The 22,263-nt window shown below is 42.5% G+C and overlaps 1 protein-coding gene across 3 annotated transcripts in view; it reads right to left on the reverse strand.

Annotated features, from left to right (window-relative positions):
* Positions 1–22,263, reverse strand: part of LOC133345094 (collagen alpha-1(XVIII) chain-like) — a 54,186-nt gene that overhangs the window by 14,454 nt on the left and 17,469 nt on the right. For 2 of the 3 annotated variants that reach the window (XM_061555570.1, XM_061555569.1), the window contains 20 exons: positions 12,894–13,246; positions 11,356–11,544; positions 9,679–9,756; positions 9,063–9,167; positions 7,418–7,613; positions 7,124–7,186; positions 5,935–6,077; positions 5,108–5,134; positions 4,211–4,417; positions 3,830–3,856; positions 3,653–3,715; positions 3,380–3,475; positions 2,815–2,874; positions 2,297–2,434; positions 2,097–2,150; positions 1,936–1,980; positions 1,519–1,647; positions 701–763; positions 553–588; positions 65–136 (listed from right to left, as the gene is read on the reverse strand). In XM_061555570.1, coding sequence (XP_061411554.1) covers positions 65–136; positions 553–588; positions 701–763; positions 1,519–1,647; positions 1,936–1,980; positions 2,097–2,150; positions 2,297–2,434; positions 2,815–2,874; positions 3,380–3,475; positions 3,653–3,715; positions 3,830–3,856; positions 4,211–4,417; positions 5,108–5,134; positions 5,935–6,077; positions 7,124–7,186; positions 7,418–7,613; positions 9,063–9,167; positions 9,679–9,756; positions 11,356–11,544; positions 12,894–13,246 — 2,144 coding nt within the window. Of the gene's footprint in view, positions 1–64; positions 137–552; positions 589–700; positions 764–1,518; positions 1,648–1,935; positions 1,981–2,096; positions 2,151–2,296; positions 2,435–2,814; positions 2,875–3,379; positions 3,476–3,652; positions 3,716–3,829; positions 3,857–4,210; positions 4,418–5,107; positions 5,135–5,934; positions 6,078–7,123; positions 7,187–7,417; positions 7,614–9,062; positions 9,168–9,678; positions 9,757–11,355; positions 11,545–12,893; positions 13,247–15,472; positions 16,131–22,263 lie in introns of those variants that run through there. The other variant, XM_061555571.1, reaches the window with a different exon arrangement.

A 22,263-nucleotide genomic window follows, 5' to 3' on the forward strand; every position in this document is an offset into this window, starting at 1 on the left:
AAACTTTCTTGTAAAATAAAGGCCCATTTAGAGCAGGACTCAGCGCAAAAGGGGGAAAACTTACTGTGGGACCTGGCAGGCCAGGACGGCCATCTTGTCCACTGGGTCCCATGGGTCCCGGTAGGCCGGCTGTGCCCTGGGTCACAGACACGAACGTCACACAAGGTGCCCGGCGTTCACCGCGCCGTGTCGTGCCACTTCTCAATACTCAGTACGCACATCATAAAGAGAGGCGACTTTAAAAGTGAAACATTTTTTATATGTATGTTGGACTTCTTTTGCAACGTACGTAGACAACCGTGCTAATCGGATGTGCGGGGGAAGGACAACAAACAAAACACAAAATCAGATTAAAAAAATGCGTTTATAAAATAGTTAAAAGTGCATAGCTCCGGTTGCTTCATAATATTGGAAGCAAGAGCATTCCAGACAGGTTTAGAAGTGCCTCTGAAAGCGCGCGATGCAGTGGCCATCTTTGTTGGATGGCTAGCCAAAATCCACTGCGATGATGCCTGGATTAAATTATGTGCTGTAGGAAAAACAATAACTCACATCAAATCCAGGTGTCCCTGGATCACCTTTTTCCCCCTGAAATCAGAAAAAAGTGAATATAGAAAGAGATGTCTCAGTGTCAAGCCTATGGTACAGTATGTGTTACCAGTGATGCGTGCGACATGAACGTGTGCTCTGCTACATTCACCATCAGCCCAGGAATGCCAGGCGATCCCTGAGGTCCAGCAATCCCATGAGCTCCCGGCTCTCCCTGCAACACCAGCAGCACAAACGCTGTTTTCTCAAACACCGGGGAGTAAACGTATATTTGAACTAAACTGAAACTGTTCAAAAATGCATTCAGGATATAAATAATCATACAGTTACTTGAGGACCCTAACCAAATGGCTGAGTGTCAATTCAACATGCAGTAAAACAAAACACGAATGTTCTGCTAAATCATGAGATCAATATAAAAAATTCCAAACAAGTTTGAACCAGCCCATCATTCCTTCAGGATCTGCAAATTCAACACCACAGAGTAGAGGTGGGAGAAGTCATGTTCATATGACTGATTTAACAGCATGATAAATTGAAGTAGTTAGTTATGAGAATATTTTTTCCCCTTTTTTTCTGGCAAAAAAAAAACACCTTTTACAAGGAATCATGTCTGTATTAACCACAATACTTGTGGTCAGAATGCAAACAAAAAACATACTCTGATAATATATGCATTGTCTTTGAAACTGATTGGTCGACACCAGAGACAGCTTTCTTTTGAGCCTCGTATCAAACGGTGTTAGACCAGAGGACGCCAAAAGGCATACAGCACAAAGACAATGCACTATCAGAGTAATGAGAGCTCGGGGTGAGTATCTACATCATGGGACCTCCTTTGCCAGTACCAAAACATGAGAATAGGTTTTTTTCCCCTTTTTACTGCCAAAAAAGTTAGTTACGCTTCAGAAAATGTGTTTTACATGTAACACCGTGAGATTGTAAAGCCGCCAGATACCCACGTCTCACCGGTTCATAAAAGCCAGCAGTGGAAGACGCAGCAGGACCTGGGGGGCCAGGGGGCCCAGGTGGCCCAGCGTTCCCAATCAACCCTTGGACCCCAGGGGGTCCCGCTGCTCCTGCCACACCAGCTTCTCCCTGTGCAAACGCACACAGATGCCACACGAGGATCATTTCTCCACTTGCTGAAATCGACTGAACATCTGCATTCATTCAGAATATTTAGCTCTCCATTCATTCAGAATATTTAGCTCTCCGATGTGTTTTGGGCCACACTGTGGTGTGTTTGCCAAAAACACATCAGAGAGCTTTACAGCAGAGGTGTTATACTATTTAGTTAATCATATCAACATTTTCAAAAAAATTGCGTAATATTTTTACGAATATTATTAAACACTCAGGTAAAATGTATATTTTCATTCTTACCTTGGGTCCAATAGGTCCAGGCGGCCCAGCTTGGCCTGGGTCACCCTGTTAAAATGACAGAGTCATTAAAATGCAAGACTTATGTAACATAAAATTACAACAAAAATTTAACTGCACACACGAATAATGTTATATTTGAGGATGAAAAAATATGTACTCACATGTTCTCCTTTTAAACCGTTTAGTCCAGGAGCACCATCACTCCCAGGAGGTCCCTGCAGAACACAATGCCAGTGTGATTCCAGTGCCACGTGAGGTTTACGTGGTATGAGAAAGAAAAAAAGAATTCTCGCAATGCAACTGTGGTCCTGTGGGATGGCTGCATGAAGACCGTTACCCTATTAGCATAGCAGTCACTTACTGGAATCCCAGATAGGCCTGAGGTTCCAAGTTTGGCAATTTCTGAGACGTTCATCCCAAATATGCCAGGCTTGCCGGGTAGGCCGGGCACTCCTGGGGGGCCTTGAGCACCGGGTAGTCCGCGGGGACCGGGGGGGCCCTGCAGTTTGGTGGACACAGGAACAAAATGGACAAGCAAGAGGGCAACATAAGTTTGATTGTAAGATAATGTTTTCATCATTCGAAATGCCAAAAACGTCACGCTGAACAACTTGTGCTGCAATCCAAAAAAGCCAAAACCACGAATCTTACGCAACAATTCGAAGATAATTTTTCCAATACATGTTCATAATTTGTGTCTATTGTGTGCTAACAATGCAAAACTGCAGAGAATAATGGAATTTGTCAAGAAAATGTCATTGCTTTCATCTTAAAGTGGTGTAATATTTAAATTCAAACATTACATCTATGAATTTGATATATTGAAGGCCGAGGATAAGCCAAAAAATAAACAAAATAAAAAAAAGATTCCGCACTCACTCGAACCATGTCCACATCATCGTCTTCTGAGTATCCTGAGCCTTCAACGTTCACCATGTTCTGCAAGCAGATTAGTGACAAAGCAAACTCCGTGTGGAGTGGTGGCATGACAGTAGCCATTCACGTACTTATCGAATGTAAAGTGTTATCTGGTTTGAAATAAATACGTATAAAAACACACACACTTGTGATTAACGAACTAAACAATATTTACAATACTGCATGTAAGAAATACACATGAAATGAAATGCTGTGTTTGGTGTGTGTTTACCTTTTTTGAGTGCAAGTGGCTGTAAAGACTTAAAACTCTTGGAGCACCCCCTGCCACCACCCTTTCCCCCCCGTACGTTTGTTCCTCTTTCCGTGCCTTCCCTTCCCCGTATAAAAACCTACGTTCCCACTCACAGTCCCTACACAAGTGGCGCAGTGAGCCCACTTTTCTCCCCTTCCCTCAACCCTTAAATATTGTGTTCAGGTTTCTGTCCGCGGAATTTCTGTGCCCCCTTCCCATGTTACGGTTTGTGCGCTGTATCGGGCTCTTGATAACCGGCATTGGAGCACATACCACTTTGCGTCCATGTCCTCCCAACCCGGGAGGGCCTGGAGGGCCTGGAAGGCCTGGTGGGCCTGGTGGGCCGGGTGCACCCACAGCAGTATCGCCCTGCACAACAGCCCCAATGGAGGCACGCATAAAGCATTACTCTACAGTGCTGCGTAAAATGATTCATTATTCATATGCCCATCGTGAGACAGCAGCCAAGGATTACAATGAAAAAATACGTTCCATTTTCAGAATAAACACGGCCTGCATATGTTATCTATCATGATCAAGTCTCACCTTGTCTCCTTTAGGGCCTTTGTCACCTTGCAGTCCTGGAAATCCCGGAGGACCTTTTTCCCCCTGCACACAAGTCAGTTAACAAGATACCTTCATTCATAATAGGACACAAAAACACACAGCATAGGCATAGATATAAAGATTATATGTGTATTATATATATGAGGCACAACTTACAGGGGATCCGTCTTCTCCTGGGTCACCCTGGAGAGGAACATAAAAATACACGCCAAGGTAAACAAACCTATATAAATATGTATTTTACTTACCCAGGAAATCTAACTCAGTCTCAAGAAAAATTAACAAGAGGGTTTTGTTTGGGATGTTTGGTCAACCCTTTACCAAGTATGCTTGAAGGAAAACCACATTTCCCTGACAAATCCCTCAAATACGAGAGAAGAACACTCAACATATCACACACCTCCGATTAGTACGGTTGGCTACATACGATTGAAAAGAAGTTCAACATACATACATACATACACCCAGAATGAGCCACCTCAAAATCATTAGATTTACATGCGCCACCACACACAACAAAACAGCTCTAAGACTTGCCGGTTCACCCTGTGACCCTGGTTGCCCTGGAGATCCCAATGGTCCTGCTTGGCCCGGTGGACCCTGAACCAGCTGTGTGACAGTGCCATCCTCCTGCTTGACCAGAGAGGCGGCTGGGCCTGGGAGGCCTACTGCGCCAGGAGGCCCTGGTGGGCCAATGTCGCCCTTGCTTCCTTTTGAGCCCGGATACCCGAACCCAGAGGAGCCCTTCATGTCAGACACAAGGCACACTTGGTTTGATCTGGTTTTGTAAACAGAATAAGATGTAGTCAGATAATGCATATGCGACTACTCAGTATCTCAGTTCGTCAGAGCACTTGATAATATATTTTTGTTGTTGCAGAACCTACAGTATTGAACAAGACACATGAATGACCTTTGTAAAAAAAAACACAGTGACATTGCTCATCGCAGCAATTGGTGCACCACTTAATATCATGTGACTTCCTTAAACAACCGGCGAATCTGTCAATCACAGGCACTTGACAAATTTTCACTTTCTGATCACTCATGTCATGCAGTGGGGTGGTGGTGGAAGGGCAGGGCCAATAATGAGGGGGAAGTGAAGCCGACATAAGGGTGGCGCTGATGAAGATAGTTGTGCAAAGGACATTTCTTGAAAAAGGGCCATTGTCTGAAACGTGACATATTTCTCCTTTTTAACGGCAGTGTTATAGACAGATCTGTCAAATTTATTTTTGACGTGGACATATGAAGAAGCATTTTCTGCTCATCTAATTAGTTATTTGTATTCTCCACAACAATTTGAATAGTTTTGATTAGAGTGGGGTTGAGTTCAATGCAATAGAGGGTGGGGCAGGGCTCACAGGGAAGATTGACCCCATCCACCGCATAGGTTGCTCTCTGCTGTGGCGTCTATTCAGTGGTGGTACGTACCTTCATTCCGTTTTCTCCTTTGTCACCCTACCAACGAAAACCACAAACTTTCTTTAAAAAAACAAAAACATTTTTTGTTTCACCAAAAACTCTCTCATTCATCAAAATTGCATCATGTCTAGAGTCATGTATATATGAGCATATATTCCAGATACGACATCGAATATCATCCCAGAGGTGGGACTATGAGGGTGAAAAAATGCAGCATGGTAGATATAATACATTCCATTATGACATACTTAACTCGTGATTTGTATTTATGAATAATGAATCTTATATATATACGTGTATACGGTGCATGAAGGACTAATGTCAAGGTGTTAGATGGAAAATAGGCTTTCAATTTCTGTTCACAATCAGGGTGGGGGTAATTTAAAATTTTTTATTTTTTTATTTTACCAGGTAAGGCCTACTGAGCTATAAAGCTATTTTTCAGAAGCAACCTACCCACAAATGATATCTCAACGAAGTGGCTTATCATGTGGACATTTATAGCAACCAAATACTTTAAATGCATGTTTCTGAATGTGGAGGGAAAAACGAGTGGACCTGGAGAAAAATCCATGCGATTATGGGGATAACATGTAATCTCCAAATATAAAGGGGCCAGGGTCGGGATTGAACCCACAACCTCTTTTATTCCAGGCAAGGTAGTAAACATCACATCACCGTAGCGCTCTAAATTTAAACTCTGCAGCTTCTTCAATGAGAAATCTGTTCCGAGTCTTGTATTTAAATGGCCACTTTTGTAATTGCTGGAAAGATTTGTTTTGAACAGCATCCGCTCACTGACACTGATAACACCAGCAGCAGCGACATATCCTCACCTTTTCCCCTACGGTGCCACCCTCACCGTTCGCCAAAACCAAGCCGCTGTTGCCCTTAAGGCCCGGAAGCCCTTGCAGTCCTGGTTCTCCTTTGAAGCCCATCTCACCCTTAGCGCCCTTACTCCCCACATCCCCTTTAGATCCTGGAGATTGGGTTGGGAGTAAATAAGCGGCACAGAGGAAATACTTTTGTGTTACAACAAAGAATGAAAAAGGCATACCTACGTATCCACGGTGTTTCCCTTCATGACTGAAACTTATGACGGGACCCTAGGGTCCCGAATAAACGGAAATAGAAATCGTTATTTATTTATTTATTTATTTTTGGCGACTCTGTCCCACTGCGCACATAAATGCTGCGACCCACCTGGCGCGGATCATTATGTTGTCATGTCGTCCAAGCGCAGCAGTGAGGACGAATGCGCAGAAGAGCTGAACAAGCGAATGCTGCACTCCATGCTCGGGTATGGGCAGGATCATAAGTCTTATCCAAAGCTGCTCAAACTGCCGACACGACTTAAGTCCATTATTTGTCATCACGGTATGCATAATACAGTGAAACTGCTCTGTTATCTTCATTATTATTTGTGACCTACCAATGTCTGCAGCCAGGATCAATCGATGACAATCCTATTATCTACAAATATTTAACAAATGAGATACGTTGCACCGTTAATTTATCCTGTTTGATAATACTTCTCTTATCCATATGCACCATGCATATAGTTTTTTTTTGCGATTAAGTCATAGTCCCCACATACCACTCTGTATCAATGCGGATAAGAGGAGCTGCGACCCACTATTCTGTAGAGTAACATTGGTATAAACCCTTGTAACGATATGAACAGCACATTCAAAACGCATACTATTTTATGTACTGTTTACAAAGTGTGTTCACAAATCCACACTGAGACACACGATGATTGACAGAGTGGTGTACATTATTTTTTCGATAGTGTATTTAAATAGAGGTACTGCAGGTAAGTAGTTTTCAGTTTTAAAGGCATAGTTTAACAAGACAACACTTGCCACCATCCTTCAAACACATTGTAGAAAAAGAGCAAAGTTTTTATTTACATTATAATATAATGTTTATTGCGAGAGCCGGGGGCTTATGGGACCCCGGGGTCCCGCCATGAGGTTCATGTGATGAGGAGAAGGGTCACGCCCATGCAAGGGGATGACTCACCAACAGGCCCAGGAGGGCCACGTGGGCCCAGAGGCCCCAAGCCACCTCCACTGCTGGGTTCGCCTGGAAAACAATGATCATCAAGAGCAGTCACCAGGGATCAGAAATAAGATGGAAATTACGATTACTATAAATAATGTCTGGAGCTAAATTATATTTTGAAATGTCATCTTGGACAAAAAACCCAGAGTTGTTGGGTTTTTATTCATTAACCTTCATAGAAATTCTGGATAATTTATATATACAACAATCCTATTTTATTAGTTATCGTATCAATATATTTGAACGTCTCACCTTTCTCTCCCTTGTGCCCGGGAACACCTGGAAAGCCATGGTCACCTTTGTCTCCCTTGACCACGTGGCTCTGAATGATGGGTGGATCCACGCGTCTGTCTTCAGCATCTGGCCTAGGTCGATAATTCACGTCTGGCTGAGGCCTAACTCTTGAATCTGGGGGTTGAAGTGGCCTTGGGGCTGGGGCAGCCGTCACCTGCACAGAACACAAGTGATGTGGGTTTTTTTGGAGCAAAGGTTTGGCGTTAGTTGTCGATGTCATAACGTCTCATGGTTTAAATCATAATTGAATGTAATATGTGCCAAGTGCACATTCCTATATATACACAGTAATTGTTTAGTTGAAAAAGGCTCTGCTCCAGGTATCGGCAACCTATGGCCCAGAGGCCGGATATGACTGAAGGCTTGGTTTTATGTGACCACGAGGGCTATCACTGCTATGCCCTCGAAACAACATTTATCTGTCACTGCAAACATCTGAGCCACACAAATCAGGCAGTCGAGGAGAGTATTTTTGACATTGTTCTCATTATTTTTCTCATTACTGTTGGATAATGCTAAATGGTGCATTAATGTGTGGTTTCTGTTTGGTGTTTTAACAACTTAACACCTCTTCTTGGTTCTTTCGGTAAAGTCACGTAGAAGGGAAGTAATAAAATAATAAAAATAAAACATAATAAAACAATTCTCACGACGTTTCGGCCACAACGGACGGCTGCTTGCGTTGTGGCCGAAACGTCGTGAGAATTGTTTTATTATGTTTTATTTTTATTATTTTATTACTTCCCTTCTACGTGACTTTACCGAAAGAACCAAGAAGATGAATCCCTGCAGTCACGAAAGCTTTAAATCGAAACTTAACACCTGTTTTGTTGTCAGATAAAAAGGTATAAAACCTCTTCTCATATTTTGGTACTGGCAAAGGAGGACCCATGATGTAGATGCTCACCCCGAGCTCTTATTACTCTGATAGTGCATTGTCTTTGTGCTGTACGCCTTTTGGAGTCCTCTGGTCTAACACCGTTTGAGACGAGGCTCAAAAGAAAGCTGCCTCTGGTGTGGACCAATCAATTTCAAAGACAATACATATATTATAAGAGTATGTTTTTTTTTTTGCATTTTTACCACAAGTATTGTGGTTAATGCAGACATGATTCCTTGTAAAAGGTTTCAGTTTGGTGTTTTAACAACTTAACACCTGTTTTGTTGCCAGATAAAAGGGGAAAAACCTATTCTCATAATGTGTGGTTGCCCACCAATGTTATATTGTAAATTGACCCTCGGTAAGAAAGGGTCCCTCCCCCGTTCTGCACCAGATGAATATAAACCACAGCTCATGTATCAACGCCAGAGAACATGCTACTGAAAACTGATGATGCGCACCAAGTCATCACTGTCACGTAAACTACTTATTTATGAGTTTCATTGGTATATATAACGAAGTACACATATTAAAGGAGTACTTCTATTGAGATGTAATATTTCGAAACTGAAATGAGCGCATGCTCCTGCATACGACGTTCTACAGTAATACATTTTTTGTAATGTCTGTCAATGCTACATCTGCTATACAGTACACTATTGCCTCATTACCGACGTCCGAGTGGCATAGCTTCGGAACAATTATAAAAGCTACAGGGCTCACCGATGGTGTATGGCCTCTAGAAGTGTCCTCATCCTCATCATCATCCTCATCCTCGTCCTCATCCTCCTCATCTTCAGACGCACCACTGATTCCATCCCCAGATACCTGCAGTCCACACAGATGGTTTTGATTCCAAGAACACAGGATGAGATGTTACTATCCTTTGTGCAAGCACTTCCAAGCGTTCATGAACAGTGAGCCTGGTGAAATTTGGGGAGCGCATCGTCAGTAGTGAACCTTTGGTTCCTAGGGTGTTTCGGCCTTTCATACTATACACCCTCCCCAAAGGCGGCCAGCGACAGGGAGATCAATCCTACGCTTGCGTCCCATTCCCAATTAGTCATAGGAGTTGCCTTGTTGTTGATAGCCAACATCCCATGGGACTATGCATGGCAGGGGCGTCCTCCTCCCTGAGTCAAGCATTGTTGACTGCATACCTCCTGGCCCTCTCACTTTGGGGCCCAGCTGGGGTCTTTCCTCTTCATCCAGAGCCACTGACTGCTGCCTTCTGCCGCCTCCGATACAGCTCTGATTGCCGAACGCTGGCTCTGGCCCTTACCCTCCTGCGATGAGGAGCTGTTCAGCGTTGTAAACTGAATGAGCGTGCGTGTTGCACCTGCTCTTGGTCTTCATTGTCGCACTGAGCAGAAGCTGCCTCTGGGTCCTCTTTGATAGACATCTCCTGGATGGCTCCCTGCAAGCACACACACACATAAGCATCTATGCACTTGCAACACTTTCACACATGGACTGTTTAAGCCACACACAATTGTAAATATTCCATATTTTAATTAATTCTTGTTTTTTCACACATCTTGCTATTGCACCTGAAAGCTTGCGATTACACTCGAATCTTAGCAGACTGCTCCTCTCTTCTTTCATATTGCTCCGGTCTCATGGCAAAGGAGATGAGTTGCCTTCAAGGACTTTGATGTGATAAGTAAAGAAGCGACTGATTGAACACTTACTTTAAATATTACTTTTTCTATTTTCCTCTTACAAGTGTTTCATCTTCCTTATACATAAAAAAAATATTGTGCCTACTTATGCTCGCAAATAAAAAAAATTTGTTGGTTGGCAGTTGGAGTTCAAAAATGCAAACTCACGAACATATGAATACTTTTGTTAGAAGGGGGTACAAAAAAAGTCCATTTAGGCATTTCAAGGGTATATTGTTAAATTTTACAATGTTTGTTATTGAACTGGAAAATCTTACAAAAGGCCAAGCCCCACTGACCTGACCTCACTGTCAAAAGGGGAATCACTACACTGAGACAGATGTTCTGAAGTTGAATAAGGACAGCCTCTTCTTTGTAGTGCTAATCTGCATTGGAACCTCGGTTTCAGTTTACACAATCTGTTGCAGTGTGATAAAATGTCAAACATCAAACAAATCTACAGCTTGGTCTTAATCCAGCTTTACTCCTGCTGGCTAAAGCAAAATCGTTATGTTCTTGTGGTGGCACTGTAATATGGAGCAAGACGATGTTCATCCATTGGTGCTGATGATAACATTTTCTCACAATTATCTGTTTGTTACATGAACATATAAATACGATATACATTCATGTAAGTTGTTTGTACTTCTTTTCACCCAATCATGGAATAAACAGGACTGGAGTAATTCAACTATTCCCATGAGTCACCTCCTTTGTTTGCCTCGTGCAGCAGAATAGATTTGTCAACGAGTCATTCAGTGATAAAATTAGCAATGTGTGGCTATTATGCTCCTCTAAATGCCATGAATATTGATTTTAAGAGAATCATTTCATGTTTGTCACAGACGGTGTTTTCATGGAATTTGTTTCCTTTGTTCAGCTGCCAACTGTCATATTTGAACTAATAGATGCTAAAATGCAAACAATAAAAACCTCACTTAGTAGCAGTTCCGAACGTTCTTTCGACTTTACATTAAGCATGTAATAATCAAAATAATAATTGCTGATCAATCCACTGCTGGATGAATGCCTCCCCATGCTGTGTCAGTCATGGGCATTTTTTGACCATACACTGATCAGCATAGATGGATCAAGGAAGTCCAGCACTGGATTTGATATCATTTGCCACTGATGTTAAACGTGGCTGGAAATTTACTCAGGTCATAACGTAGAGTGCTACACTACTGCTTCCCAAAATCATTAATGACACGTTATTATGATTATTATTTGATTGTTTATTATTGATTTATATTTAAAAAGTCATAATCTAATTGAAATTTATATATTTTTAATCCACAACCACCTAAGAAGGGCAACAGCAGTGCTCAAAGCTAGTTTTTGCTTGGGACACTTACAACAAACTTATCGGTGTCAGCTCCCCCGGCCTGAGCGATGAAGATTCCTCCATTCGGGTCAAAGCTCAGGGCATGGCTTGCACGTTGGATAGCGGCACGCTCCATGAGCTGGCAGCCCATGTAGAATGAGACTGTGTCCTCCGCCACAGACAGCGCCAGCCTCGTCCAGCGATTTGTCATTCGAGGTACCTGGTGTGCACAAAGACAAAGATCCCCCTTGTAGGCTTGACAGACTATTGGGGCAGGTACTGTGAGCGAGCACATATGAAGGCCAGTACAGCACATGAAGGGGTGACAATATTTACACACCGCACTAGGTACTCATATGAGGCTGAGTCGACCTAGGAGAGGCCCAGGACTGGTACAGATAATCGTCACTGGTATTGGCCATGAACAGGAATCAAACTCGGGTGGTTGGGTTTGTAGCTCAACACGCTAACCGTTACGCTACTACTCCCCACAGCCACACACGTGCACATGAGGCCACTCCACGTGAATGTAAATTGGGTGGAATATTAAAGACGTTAATTTTGCTCATTTGGCTTTTGTGGTAATACATGTGTAGTGTTTTGAGTAATACTGCGACAACAAGTAAGAGCACAACTACAAATATTTGTCACACAAGGATTTATGTGGAGCTACAGCAAACGGAAGGCATATATGCTGCCTTAATTTGCATCACCAAATTTTTTTTCATAAATAATATAATTAGATTATTCTGTTTATACAAATTTGCAAACAATGACTACATTGCTTCTTTCCTTGCACTGTTCACATTTGGAATTACCTCCCATCGCCACAATTAAATAAGGTAGAGAAGAAAACTAAAATTGTTCTTTAATTCAAGAAACGAATTGACTCATCTATTACACCATCAAGAGTCCTAACAATGATTTGGAGCTTTCGTGACTGCAAGAATTACTCTTTGGTTCTTTCGGTAAAGTCACGTATAAAGAGAAAATAATAAATTAAATAATAGCATATGACGTTTAGATTGCAACACAAGCAATCAAGAGATAACAGACCTAGTAAACTTATAAATATAATTTTTCGATTTAAAGCTTTCGTGACTGCAGGGATTCATCATCTTGGTTCTTTCGGTAAAGTAACGTAGAAGGGAAGTAATAAAATAATAAAAATAAAACATAATAAAATAATTCTCACGACGTTTCGGCCACAACGCAAGCAGCCGTCCTCAGGTGAAAACCAGGTCTGTCGAGGCGACAGACAACACAGAGAGTCGGCTAACATAACAGTTATGTTAGCCGACTCTCTGTATACTGTTATGTCAGCCGACTCTCTGTGTTGTATTGAATTATATTTATAAGTTTACTAGGTTTGTTTTCTCTTTCATTTGTACCTGATGATGATTGCTTGTGTTGCAATTGAAACGTCGGATGCTATTATTTAATTTATTATTTTCTCTTTCTACGTGACTTTACCGAAAGAACCAAAGAGTGCTAACAATATCTGAACTCTTTGGGCTTTTCTTGGTCTGTCCTTAGAAAACCGTGATAGATAAATAAATAAAGCCTTACGGGGAAGGCGGCGGCAACGCGGGTGTCGGCGCCGCTGGGCTCCGTGTAGAAGAGTACTATCGTCTGCTCGCCGTCCTCCACCGGCATCAGCTTGAGCCCCAGCTGTACCATCTGCTGGAAGGAGTCCGTGACGGCGAACAGCACACCGCCCTCATCCGTGGCTGGGCGCACTGTGGCCAGCAGCGAGAAGTCGCGGGACAGCGTCCGGGGGAGGTAGGTCCCTGCGGCGCGCCCCACGTTGGCATCCTCGGAGAACTCGTACGCTGGGAAGCCCTTGTAGCCGGCCGTGAAGGAGACCGGGGGAGGCAGCGGGACTCCGATCAGCTGCAGCAGGTCCACATTTTGGCCCTGGCCTAACGATTGCATATGGATAGAGAAGAAAACAATATTTCAAAGATATTTGAGATTAATTCAAGCCATTTGTTGGGCCTGCTATGCCTTATAATAACGTAAGTAGTAGTAGCAATAATATGACAAAACTGTCGGCAAGCCTAGCTGAGTAGCAGTGAGGATGCTGTGACATGCAAAATTATGCAGCTTCGCAAAGGCACGCGCTAAATATATACTCTTAAATCAGAATTTTAAAGCGTCACAGTGGCATTTTATAGTATGTTTGTCAAATCTAAGTAAGCTTTAGTTTGTTCACACGAATCTCTTTATATTTTTTAAGTTAATAAATTCATGAAGTATATTTTCACGAAGTATTTATTTCAAATTATTTATTCACAACAATATTATAAACAAATTCCTTAAAATGTTGTACAAACAATTTAGTAATATATAAATGAAGATAATGCTAGTACCTCATATTTGCTGATCACAAATCATTATAACAACCAAGTTAATTGACTACAGGAAATTGTTGAAAATCTTAATTATAAATATATATATATTTAAACAAATATAACAAGTTCACGAAACAACTGAAGGTATCCATGAGAGGCACTCATCTGGAAAGACACTCTGCTGGAAATCACAAGTACAGTATGTACACCTAAGGCAGTTATTTAGGGTAGACTGGGATCAAAATGATGAATTAAAGAGGCTGATGAGAAAACTAAAGTTGTCAATGGAACGCAGCATATCAATGTGGATCAGAAACATGAACACTGACAAAAAACGGAACAAAAGCTGGAAAATGTTCAAAAGAGTGTATGCATGTTTGGCATTACACTCAGTAGGACAGCTGAATCAGACGATATAAAGCAAGGTAGAGACATCACGCAGCAGTGCAAATGGGCTTGGAAAGGACACCACTCATGGTCAAGGCTAATGGTGGAGTGACAACCAACGGAGGGAACACTCAAGAGTGCGTACATCAATGAAATGGAGCGATCAATTCAGCTCCTGTGGAGATGTCTTGTTACATCACAGTTTTGTGAGAATTGGTGAAGGCTTTTGAAAGCTTTCATGCAGCAGTAGATATATCATAGCTAATGACAACGATTATATGTTTCACCACGTGTACAGGGAAATGTACCCTGCATTACGATGCCACAGGGTATATAGGGGAGGTCAGATGTGATTTCCAAAAACAGCTGGTGCCCGCATTGCCATGGAAGCATTAATCTTAAATCAGCAGTTGGTCAAACACGTGTCAGCAATTATATTTGTACAAAAGCCAAGAACAAGGTTTACATTTTTACAATGCTCCTGTAGTTAATCTTAAAAGAGCTGCTTATAAATATAACATGTGTGGACTTACGCATAGCAAATGTGACCATATTTTTCCATTAAAAGTAAACATTACATATAAAAGGTATCCATAATAAAGGTTTTTTTTGGGTTAGATCACGTAAATATAAATGTGTCTTAAACCCACCACCACCCAACACAGCCAATTAGTAAGGTTTGTCACAAAAACAAAACATGTCAATTCGTTACTAGTATAGCACACCGGTGTGTTGGAGAGTAAACCCACAACGTTTACAATTCGAGTACGACGTTTCGCCAGTAATTACAACTAGGTATCATAAAAAAGGTATCATGCATGTATATCAAAGGTGCAATCTTTAAACATGTGAAATAATGCTTTGGATGAATATACAAAATAAATTTCAGAAAACATAGAGAATATATGGCAAGGCTAACTATAATTGAAGTATTACACTTATTTTGCAATATCACCATTAACATTTTTTAAATCAGCTCCCAAGTGTTCCTGTGAAAACTGACATATTACTGAGTAGTAAACAAACCAAAAAATTACATGATAAAAAAACATCTATGTCATTCACATTTTTTACAAAAATTTGGTATTTAATTTTGTTCTCAAGATACCAAGGCCTATTGATAAATTTGCAATTCTCTCAGTGCGTTCTATCCATTAAAAGTGACACCATGGTGCAATACCAACCGCCATGTGTCTCTGTTAAGAGAAAATGCGTAACATTTTTATTAATTCAAATCAAAACTGATTTTTGTGTTTAGCTTTTTGTCCTTCCCCTGCACCTCCGATTAGCACAGGTGGCTATGTACGGTGCAAAAGAAGTTCAACACACATGCATATAATACAGGTGCACACACACTGACACACTCCCTAGGAGTCGGAGTGTAAATCACCCGAAATACCACCTTACCCTGCGGCCCGCGAATCTGCAGCTGTGCCGGGATAGCCATGGCTCTCAACATGGGTGCGAGGACTACGCTTTCCACTGCAGCCGAGGTGGAAAACACGACCCCACTTTCAGTCGTTCTTCTTGTCAAATTGCCTGCGCCACCAGTCCCTACTGTGATGCTTGTATTGGTCACGGCACCGGCTCGAACCATCTTGTCCTTCAGAGTTTCATCGACGGTGATGTCCAATGTGCTCTGCTCAAGTGGTTTCACTTCGAAGCTTGGGTTGGTTACAATGCTGACTTCTGAGTGCTCGCGAGTGCTTGAAGCAATAGTTGTCAGCTGCTCTCCTGCAGTACTTTCTTCCAAGTACCTTTGCTGTACATCAGAAGATTCTCCTTGTGTCATAAGAGCTGAGATGAATGTGTTACTGAAAGGTTTTGAATTGATGCCAGGTGCAATGCTGCTTTTATCCTTCTCCACTTCAGTTGTTGCAGTAGGGGATGCTTTTGTTGCACCAGTCGTCTTCACATCGGTGCCTCTAGCGAAAGGCCTTATGTGCCATTGTTTCCAAAACCACGTCAGCTGCTGAGCATTCCCTATGGGGCTTACCCACAGAAGTGTCACAATCCACATGAGGCGGAACCAAGTTAACCGGCAGCACATGGCGCTGTCTTAAGGCGAAATCTTTGCAAGGCACAGAGCAGTCTTTAAATGTCCCTTTGTTTCTTCAACAATGTCCGCTGCTTGTGACTATTATACCTCCTGCCTTCACACATGTGGCCTCCAAATTCCAAATGCTGCTAATTATGGACTGTGTATCATCAAAAATCTACCATAGTGGACACTAATAGATTCCATTCGTAAATAGCTATGGCTGACCGCACACACACACTGCATGACTCTCAGCAACAGCCTCAGTCACACCCTGCAAGTTATGCAAGGGCCATCACCTTGGCTCTAGCTGCTGTTCACCATCCCAACCTCCACAACAAAAGGAGTCAGGGCTGTCATCTGTGTGACTATTAAAACTGGTAACAAGACTCCTAACAATGGACTCTACCATTACTTGTGCACCATGGATTGTGGGAGGTTTCTTTTTGAACAGAATAAAAAACACATGTGTAACCAGACACGTTAAGACAATAAAAACCCCCATTGTCATGTTAATGTGGTTGCTGATAAGTAAAATAAAGTCATAGCAATAAAGTATCCTCAATTACTCTTGCCTGACTAAATTGTGTGGTAAGTTGCCATAACAACAGGCCAGCATTTGTCCCTAAGGATTGACCAGGGGGAGCCAGGCGATGTCCTAAAGACGGCATCGCACTTCCCAGGGATTCATTGTCTGCTTGTTGGTGAGGCTCTCCGATTCCAAAACAGCACAATGGCATCTCCCCCCAGCCAGCACCGCCAACCAGAATGGCGCAGAGGCAATGACAAGGGGCGGGCTGGTGCTGTAGAGAGAGAGACTGAGACAGCAGGCATACTGATGCGGATTAACTGTGGGCTGGCAAGTCTTTAGCAAGGTGTCCTCACACATTTGCTCGTGTAGCGTGTACAAGGATTTTAGCAAGGCTCGTAAACATGCAGAACTTCGTATTGCAAAACACATATTTCAGCAGATATACGTACATGAATATGAGCTATTTTTCCATTGGTTCAAAATAGAGGTACATGATGAAGATTCATCCCCTGGAAATTAAATGAACTAGAAATTCTAGCTCCTGCGGAGGGATTCTCAGCGCTACGAGCCTCACCCGTCACCCCCACTGATGTTCTCTCCCCCCCTCCCATGCGTGCAGATACTACTCACTGTATTGTATGTGGGTGTGTAGGCATATATGCCTACACCATTTTTTTGCGGGGGGGGGGGGGAGTGAAAAAAACGTTGGTGTGTCGACTAACTTGTTGGATCAACTTTTTACCCCCACATCTGGGGGGGGGGAGGTCCACTTTCTATAACGTTTTAATTCAGGCCTTCTGAAAGGCTCTTATAATTTAGTTGACAGACAAATTGACAAACAGAACGCCGGGCATTTATAATAGATTGTCAGGACTCACGGTCACAACCGGTTCAAGTATCATTTATTTAACATTGTGGTGAATGGAATGAAAACGAGTGGTTGCAGGGGTAGCGTGAATTAATGTGTGTATACAGTACATATACAGTATAATAATGGAAAACATACATTCTGCAACTATGGTGGGTTCAAAAATGGGGCACCACAGTGGCGAGATGTTAACTGCCTCGCCTGACCCTGACGCCTGCTGTATATTTGGAGTTTGCATGTTCTCCTCGAGGTTGCGTAGATTGTCTCCAGGTCCTCCGGTTTTCCCCTCCACATTTAGAAACATGCATTTTGAGTATTTGGCTGCTATAAACTTCCAAATAAGCCACTTCGTTGAGATATCATGTGTGGTCAGGTCTTACCTGGTAAAATATATTTTTTATATATATAGTTTTACAGTTTAAGAATTGATATTAATCAATCGATGCATCATTACAGTGTCAATACAAAAGCACTCTAATGTATAGTGCATGCAACATGCAGGAGAAAAAGAGAAGAGTATGCATAAGGCACTTGTCATGCAGGCATTGCTCAATGAACACTCAGCGGGGCACTTCTTGAGAACTCATGGTGGATCTGTTCGACATGTCTTGAAGGCATACGTTTCCGTGGCATGAGCGCACGTAGATGTACAACAATTTTGTCAATCCAATGCTGGATGAGAGCCTCTCGATACTGTGTGGGTCATGGGGTCATTTAGCCATACTTCACCACGCTGTATCCGTGTGTGCTGATGAACTCGGGGAACAAAGACATGGGAACAGAGTACAGCACAACACTGTTTCCCCGTAGGTCATGAACACACAAGATTAGGGTTGCCACCTGTCTGGGTTTGATGCAGATAATCCGGAAATTGGCAAAAATGTTAAATTGGAAGGAATGTATTTGTATGGAGATCTGGTAGCGGTATTGTGTTGCACATTATCGCAATGTCCTACACATGATAGACATAGGCTTATGCTATAACCTTTCTGTGCAGTCTGAGTGCTATCCCAATGTTTTTGCGAGTGTTCTTTGCCACTCTGTGGAAATAATATGACGTAATAAAAACCCACTTGAAAAAATTTAATATACTTGTACGAATGAAGCCCATGTTAACACAAAATCGTAATTATAATTATTACTGATTTAGCAAATAACATATTTGCCCATCTATGTCCAGTAAAGCGAACAGAAAAGTCAAAAAACAAGTATGTACTACACAGGACATTCGCATACTATTTAAGCGCAGTGTGATATGACATCAGCACACTGCGAAAGAAGCAAACGTGTTTTCTGACACTGCTTTTTGGCAGTGGTGTACAAACGCACCTTTGATTAGCACGGTGGGCTACGTCCAGTGTGAAAGAATTTCAACATACATACAAATAACTAAAAACTTCATGCACTTGTCAATAGAAGTTGTCTCAGGAGGGAGATGGGCCATTTCCCAAAACGTCACCTATCATATTTTCCCACTTCATGGCAGTGTTATTGGCGAATGTGTTGAATCTATTAGGACATTAGCACACTGGTAGGACATTAGCAGAATGTGATAGGCATCCTTTATCGCAAGTCCATTTGACCTGCGGTGCTCAATTTGCAACGCAGCTCCGCTACGTCGCTTCTGGCGCCACCTTGTGGACAAACAAAGGCGAGTCAAAGTTGAAAACTGTCAAAGGGGCTTATTGTAAAGGGGACGATGGAAGGTTACAAATCTATCGCACACAATATTCAATGCGCAGTCCGGGAATTGCCATCTGTGTTCGGGTGACCAGAATTGGTTTGAGCCTAGTTTTGGTACCGATATTGTGCTGAACTGTATTACAGTCCAGTGCGCAGTTTTTGATCGACCTCGACTGAGAAATGTGTCCGAATTTGGTTTAATGGAAAAGGTGGCAACCCTACTTACAATAAAGTACAGCAAGTATGTGCGGAGTTTCAGCGCTCTCGATACGTGCGTGTGAACTGTTCTCTCTGTCGCTCTAGTCTTTTTTGTTTTCTTTCACACTCAGAAAGTCAGAAACTCTAGACCCGGTACTCAATGAACGAGTCAACAGGAAGGACACTCCCATGACATAACGATCATTGGCGCTCAGCGGTCAGAGTATCTCCAGGTTAAGTCAAGAATGTAAACAATTGACAGTGTCATGTGAACACGTGAAAGAAAGAAGTGTGCACCTCGCAAACAGTGATTATTGAGAAAGAGTTTAGTGGTTACAAAGTGTAATGAATCAACGACCCTTCCCTCATTTAATCACGCAAAGGAAACAGGGGGGGGGTGGGAGTTGAGCGTGGTCACACGATCATTGAGCGTGGTCACTGGATCATTGAGCCTGAGATGGCAAATGGCAGTGGCCAATAGATGGCAGTGGACAATAGATGGCAGTGGACAATAGATGGCAGTGGACAATAGATGGCAGTGGACAATAGAGTGCAGTGGACAATATATGGCAGTGGACAATAGATGGCAGTGGCCAATAGATGGCAGTGGACAATAGATGGCAGTGGACAATAGATGGCAGTGGCCAATAGATGGCAGTGGACAATAGATGGCAGTGGCCAATAGATGGCAGTGGCCAATAGATGGCAGTGGACAATAGATGGCAGTGGCCAGTAGATGGCAGTGGACAATAGATGGCAGTGGCCAATAGATGGCAGTGGACAATAGATGGCAGTGGCCAGTAGATGGCAGTGGCCAATAGATGACAGTGGACAATAGATGGCAGTGGCCAATAGATGGCAGTGGCCAATAGATGGCAGTGGACAATAGATGGCAGTGGCCAATAGATGGAAGCAGCAGCACGCTGGCTTGCATCATGACCTGTGGGTATTTTTTTAACTGGCCCGCTGTCACAAACTGCCTTGCCAAATCTAATTAGAGTACGGGGTCCCAGCGAAATGTCATCACCCTGGGATAGACATTAAGTGTGACTATCATGCTGCTTTTAATGTGTAACTTTCAGAAAGTTCTAATCAACATTTTTCATTGTTTTATGTATGTGTAGTGCCTGAAAGTGCGCGCGCACGCGGCGTACAGTGGGAGCAAATAAGGACACGGGGCGCTGATTGGCTGGTTGTTGTTGTTGTCGAGATGTGGGGCTGCGCTGAGGATGGTAGCAGTGGAGAAGAGTAGGGTAGCAGTGGAGAAGAGTAGGGTAGCAGTGGAGAAGTGTACACTATGGGAACCTCATTTGCCAGTAAAAATATGATAATTGGTTTTTTACCCTTCTATATGGCAACAGTTTTGTTGCCATATAGAAGGGTAAAAAACACAATTATCAGTGGAGAAGTGTAGAGTAGGAGTGAGACGACGAAGCCAGTAGAAAGCGGCTAGAGTGTGGGAAGAGAAGCTGATGTAGTTACGACAGAGTGGGACGGCGGAGCTGATAAAGAGCAGCTGAACTGTGGCGGAGAGAGCGGAGAGGAGAGTCGACGGAGGAGTGATGCGGAGCGAGTGAGGCCGGCGGAGGAGAAACGTGGATCGGTGTTAGCTGGAGAAACGTTGAGCAATGTTGGATGGAGGAGTGTTGATCGGAATACGCGGAATAAAGTGAAAGAGGAAAGACAAGAAGCTGTCGTGTCGATTCGAGCACTACATATGTATAATGTGAAGTAAATTGTATTGGATTACAGCAGGACGTTTCTGGATACAAGTGAACACAATATAAGCAAAAGACACTTTAAAAACAGTGTTATTGAATAAAAGCTACTTCAAACGTAACATTTTGACAATAAAAAAACAATGTTCTTTGGGTCTTTAGGTAAAGTCACGTAGATAGAACAATAAAGTAATACAAATGAAAATAAAGATAATAAGCTTTAAGTAAAAAAAAAGAATGATTTACACCAAACGATTAACCTAAACCGACCTTACACTGTTGGCTTGCGTTTGGCCACGACGAGACAAGAATTAATAATTTCACCCCTCCAGCGAAAATACCACACTCTCCAACCAAGCAATTTCACTAGTACAACGACTTTGTAGCTCCACAAAAAGCCAGGAGAGAAGAATGAAGTTTAAAGCTGAGCTTCACGTACAAAACCAATACAGAAGGGGGGTAACTGCATGAAAAAGCAGCCACGAATGTAAACCGGTGCCCACAATGGCAGGAATGTATAAGTCCGAGAGCTTAAAGAGTGAGCTTGGCTATTCAAGGTATTCTCACACTGTTAAATGTGTATGTACACTCTGTGCATATTCACCTCAGTGTTAAGAGGTCTTTAAATTTTTAACCAATGTGCTGAGCTAATGATCGTAGAAAAACTCCTGCAACCTTGCCAGATGCTAAGAAATTTCATCAGCTTGATGAATACTGTCAAATGCACGGGTAAAAAAAAATCACATTAAAAAAAGAAGAGCCTTTTCAAATATCAGTGTTTTTTTCCAGCCCTCAAGACATTTTTACGAAATGTCAAACCCTAACTACTGTACAACATGAAACGGTGCAGGTTCACATTCAAGTTTTAGGACTGGCCTTAAGATGGTTATCTGCCTTCGGTGTTAAAATGTCACTTTCTATATACTGGAATGTAAATCCATGAACAGCATTGCCTTTCAACGTGAGCTTTAAGACTGGCAGATCTGACTTTTATAACACCTTGTAATAGCCATGTTGCAGTTTTACGCTTCTGAAAGCCGGTGTGGAATGGATGGCATGCTTTCTCAGTGTTTCTCAGATAACAACAACGTGCGTTGCGCATGAAACATATGACCCAAATTTAATTACCATGCCTCGTGCACTGTGATACCACTGACATTG

The sequence above is a fragment of the Lethenteron reissneri genome, chromosome 21 (assembly GCF_015708825.2).
Source record: "Lethenteron reissneri isolate LAM-NWPU_2019-01 chromosome 21, ASM1570882v1, whole genome shotgun sequence".
NCBI classification, from domain to species: Eukaryota; Metazoa; Chordata; class Hyperoartia; order Petromyzontiformes; family Petromyzontidae; genus Lethenteron; species Lethenteron reissneri.